The sequence below is a fragment of the Trichosurus vulpecula genome, chromosome 1 (assembly GCF_011100635.1).
Source record: "Trichosurus vulpecula isolate mTriVul1 chromosome 1, mTriVul1.pri, whole genome shotgun sequence".
NCBI classification, from domain to species: Eukaryota; Metazoa; Chordata; class Mammalia; order Diprotodontia; family Phalangeridae; genus Trichosurus; species Trichosurus vulpecula.
This window is the reverse complement of record NC_050573.1, coordinates 93,052,236-93,056,998: the sequence shown is the minus strand read 5'-3', so window position 1 is coordinate 93,056,998 and position 4,763 is coordinate 93,052,236. Positions and strand designations below refer to the sequence as shown.

The following is a 4,763-nucleotide window of genomic DNA, read 5'->3' as shown; positions in this document are numbered from 1 at the left end:
GAGATAAAATAATGCTATTTCAAGTAAAAAAAAGGTGAGTTAGGTTTCTCTTTTGGCACATCACTATGGTGATTATGTAGACATGCTTGAACCAGCTAGACCACCTTTCCTCAGATTTTTTCATCCTTCTTTCTACAAAATCCGACTTGTGTTGTCCTTTACTCATTTTCATATGTTAAGGTTTGTCTTTCCTCCAATTGGATTGTTGTTGATGAAAAGGAGGAAAATAAGATTTTTTTAATCTGAGACTACAAGGACTAGCTTGAAGTCCCACTGAGAAAGGGGCCAAGGGTGAAGAATAAGAATGTTTACCTCAATTTCTTTGCTTAACTAAAAAGGTCAAAGTCAGCACAAAAGCTTGGGAGTCACTGGTTAGACAAGAATCAAGTCAAAATAAAATAGAAATACAGGTCAGGAGATAGAAAAGACCTTGCTGGTCTCTAACTGAAGGGTAAACCTAAAAGAATAAAACTCCAGATGTGTGATTGGTTTTATAAATATTGACTTACTCATTCATATACTTTATTGTCACCACTCTTGAGCACAATTTTTAGTAGAGTTCAGCTAGCTAAGCATGCTACTGCTCAGTGCCCAGAAAGCCCTAAGAATACTGGACAGAAGATGACATGGCTTCTCACTCTTCTTTGTGGCTGCTCCTAAGAAATTATGGACTAACTACTTGTCGGCTTTAGTTGTTACCATTGAGAGAAATGATTATTAATAACCAATGATTTGGGGAGATCCATTCCCCCCCTCACATTTTTTCCCTAAAGTCCTGATTTTAAAATTTCAGTCTTTTGAAGGGCATTGCTGATAATGAAATTGGACTCACTTTCTTGTTCAGACCCCACCCAGGTAGAGCAGCTCAGTGTTCTGCTCAGGCTTGGATGGGGTATAAATTCTTTGGATAGATCACCTAAGGCTGGGTTATTGTTGTTTGTCCTTCCTTCTCAAAGAGGTCATTACATCAGGGAGGTGATGCCATGACATATAAGTGAATTGGATTTAAGTGAGTGAGGGCTATGCAAAGTCAAGAACCTTACTTTCTCCTCCAGAGCCATCTGGGACCAGTGGTGTGATATAGATTAGGACAACTAGAGACAGCCCAGGATGCACTGGGGGACATTGATTTTTTTCAAGCTATGGTCTTTAACAGGTCTGTTTGACTGAGGCAATGACCATTAATTGAATAAAGCTTCATAAGAAATGAGGCAGGGAATGGCCTCTTTACCTAGTTAAAAAAAATCTGATTGCCCAAGGCTGGGGTTAACTTAAGAACTGAAAGACTTAATCAAAGTTCAGGTCAGCCCCTCATTGTAATATTCATTCTCTCATTAATTGTTAACCAATTACAGTTGATTCCTACCCTGAGGAAATTTCCTTTTCAAAGGGTATATAAACTGTGGGCCTGCTGCTATAATGGTCTTTGGTCTAAGAGAGGGATGGCAAAATGACCATCTTTTTATTAAAATGCTGGCATTATTAATAAAATGATTAAATTACCCAGAAATTATGTTTCTCAACCCTTTCTAAATGCCATGAAGGTTTGTTCTTCATCCTCTCTGGCCCCCTCTGTGCTGTTTCTGCAACACCAGGACCTATCTAAATGGTACCTTATTCCATTGTGGTTACTGAGTAATTGCATTTCTTCCTTTACTTGTAGTCATCTTCACTCTCTCTACCTGCCTGGATTAAATAGAGTTTATTTAAAGTCAAGTCTCACCTCTATGCGGATTAACTCAATGAATGGTGACTCTCTAAATTGATTCCCAATAATTTATCCAGATATTTCTTTGCTTAGGAAAATATTTCCATGACTTTAGCCTGAAGCAGGTTCATAAATCAGCAGTTAATCTCAAATATTAAAAATTGTTTTTACATGTAATTGGAGGTGAGGAATAAGATATTAAATTAAAAACAAAAGAAAACCAAAAAAGTGTCATTCAAGAACTTTCAATGCTTTTTGAGGTATCTTTCCTTATTTTTAAAGACTTGGTCAAAAAGCTTTTCCAAGTCTAGGCTCTTTGCCCAGCGTTCCCTTCCTTGCATCTCAGAAACTCTAAGATGATTTGTCCACTTTCTAAGGAGATTTCCATTTCCATAGCAAATAATTCATCTCTGGTTAAAAAAAAAAAACATCCAGAGTAGTAAGTTCTCTTGTTGCTAGTACCTTTGAGATGGGTGGTTTTTGCTCTTTATAATGTCCTATTTTCATAAGTTCCAGTATCAACTGTGGCTTTCTGCCAGAGGCCTCCTAGCTTGTTCTTGATCCGTTTTATGCGCTCTTTTGGGACCAGGTACTCAATATTCTATCTTTTAAACTTCAAGGATGCCAGGTAATACAATAGAATAACCCTTTTCCAAATGGGTATTGTGAAATACAGTAGAATTGGATTACAGCAAGGCATTTAACTATGTCTATTGGATTCACCTAATCTGATAGGCCAGTAAACTATAGAAAAAGAAAATGAGTCAAATTTGACATGATTCATTTATTCTGTTTTTTTGAGGCAATCAGGGTTAAGTGACTTGCCCAGAGTCACAGAGCTAGTAAGCATCTGAGGCCAGATTTGAACTCAGGTCTGCCTGACTTCAGGGCTGGTACTCTGTGCCACCTAGGTGCCCCACTCATTCATTCTTAAATTATTATTATTTAATATTTTTAGTCTTCAGCATTGATTTCCACAAGATTCTCCAAGATGGCATATATTCTGATTGCCCCATTCCCCAGTTAGCCCTCCCTTCTGTCACCCCACTCCCCCCCATCCCCTTTTCCCTTACTTTCTTGTAGCACAAAATAGATTTCTATTCCCCATTGCCTCTATATCTTATTTCCCAGTTGCATGCAAAACAGCTTTTTTTTTTTTTTTTTTTTTTTTTTTTTGCTGGTAGAAAGCAAGAATATTTAATATTCAGTGTTCAAGGATATGCACACTAGCAAATACACTCTCAAGACTTGATAAACACTACTTCATAACTCATATTTTTAAACATTTACTCCAGAATTATAACCCAGGAGCACAAAGTTTATTTACTCTGTAGACAATACTGTTCAAAATGCTCAGAGGCATTTATTTGGTCTTTTTTTTTTAAACATATGGCAAAATGATTTGTCAGAAATATGTTTATTCAGGGAAACAAAGATATCAAAGAAAATATTTGAAATAATTTCCAACAAGTTATAGGTAATTAGTATCCACATCAACATAGACTTAGGTGTGTGGTTTCATAATTTTAAAAAAATGAAATATTCCACAAATTCTACCAAGAGTTAGTGAACATACTTAATTATTTTGATTCCCCTTAGTACAACAAATGAAAAAAACATACGAATAATTTTAAAGTTTATGATATTATCTCTAATTATTCCAAGTGTATATCCAGGTCCAAGAGCCAAGTCTTCTTTGAGTTGTCTGAGACCCTTTCTGTGAAATGTCCCAAGAGCATCTGGAAAGTAGAGTCGTCTCATTGTCCATCAAAAACTCAATGGTAAGAATGGTGACCACCAGGCATTGGTGGAGCACCAGTAGGTCCAGAAGGCACTTGAAAAGGATTATTAGGAGTAAGATAGAGTCCTGGCGCAGGATATGATCCCATAGGTGCCGGGAATGGAGCTGGCGCAGGTGGTCCCCATGCTCCAGGTGGGACAGCTCCCCATGGAATAGGTGGTGCTGTTGTCGGTGCTTGAGGAGGAGTAGGATACGGCCCATATGGTCTTGGAAGCTCTGGAAAAGGCATATTTGGTGTAGGATATGGCCCTGTAGGGCCAGGACCTGGCACAGATGGAGTTGGATAAGGACCACCAGGTGGAGGACAAGATGGTCCAGAGGGAGGAAAGGGTGCTGGCGGTCCAGGGGGTGGTCCAGCAGGCACTGAAGGATATATTCCTGTGGGTGTAGGTCCAAAAGGCACACTGGAGGGTGATGCACTTGGTGGAAGTCCAGATGGCACAGAAGGTGGAGCACTTGGGTTATTCCAAGGATTGGAACCTGGCCAAGCCTGTGGTGGTTGACCAGGTTTTGTACCGCTCACAGTAGAATTTTTTGCAGGCGAATGTTCTGGTAGAGCATCTGCCAATGAAAATTCATCAGACATTTTCCAGACAGGATCGGACCCCAGACCGAGCGGCCAGAAGTGACGACGGCTGGAAGGAGGCGCTGATGACGGAGGGGAAAAAAGAGAGGGCGAGAAAGCAGAGGAAGCAGAAACAGCGGCGGGCAGCGGCGGCAGCAGCGGCGGCGGCAGCAGCAGCAGCAGCGGGAGCACACGACTCCAAAACAGCTTTTTTTGAACATCTACTTTTAAAACTTTGAATTCCAAATTCTCTCCCCTCTTCCCTCCCAAACCACTCTCCCTAAGAAGGCAAGCAATTCAACATAGGTCACATGTGTATCATTATGTAAAACCCTTCCACAATACTCATGTTGTGAAAGACTAACTATATTTTGCTCCCTCCTATCCAGTCCCCCTTTATTCAATTTTGTCCGTTGACCCTGTCCCTTTTCAAAAGTGTTTGCTTTTGATTACCTCCTCCCCCTATCTGCCCTCCCTTCTATCATACCCCCTTTTTATCCCCTTCCCCCTTATTTCCTGTGGGGTAAGATACCCAATTGCGTGTGTATATTATTCCCTCCTCAAGTCAAATCCCATGAGAGCAAGATTCGCTCATTCCCCCTCACCTGCCCCCTCTTCCCTTCCAACAGAACTGCTTTTTCTTGCCACTTTTATGTGAGATAATTTACCCCATTCTATCTCTCTCTTCC

At 40.2% G+C, this 4,763-nt stretch overlaps 1 protein-coding gene across 1 annotated transcript; it reads right to left on the bottom strand.

Annotated features, from left to right (window-relative positions):
- Positions 1-3,005: 3,005 nt before the first annotated feature.
- On the bottom strand, positions 3,006-4,241 carry LOC118856512 (MAPK-interacting and spindle-stabilizing protein-like). Its single transcript, XM_036766830.1, has one exon. It carries the CDS (start codon positions 4,093-4,095, stop codon positions 3,484-3,486), a length of 612 nt encoding a protein of 203 aa, XP_036622725.1. The 5' UTR covers positions 4,096-4,241; the 3' UTR covers positions 3,006-3,483.
- Between the last annotated feature and the right edge of the window lie 522 nt (positions 4,242-4,763).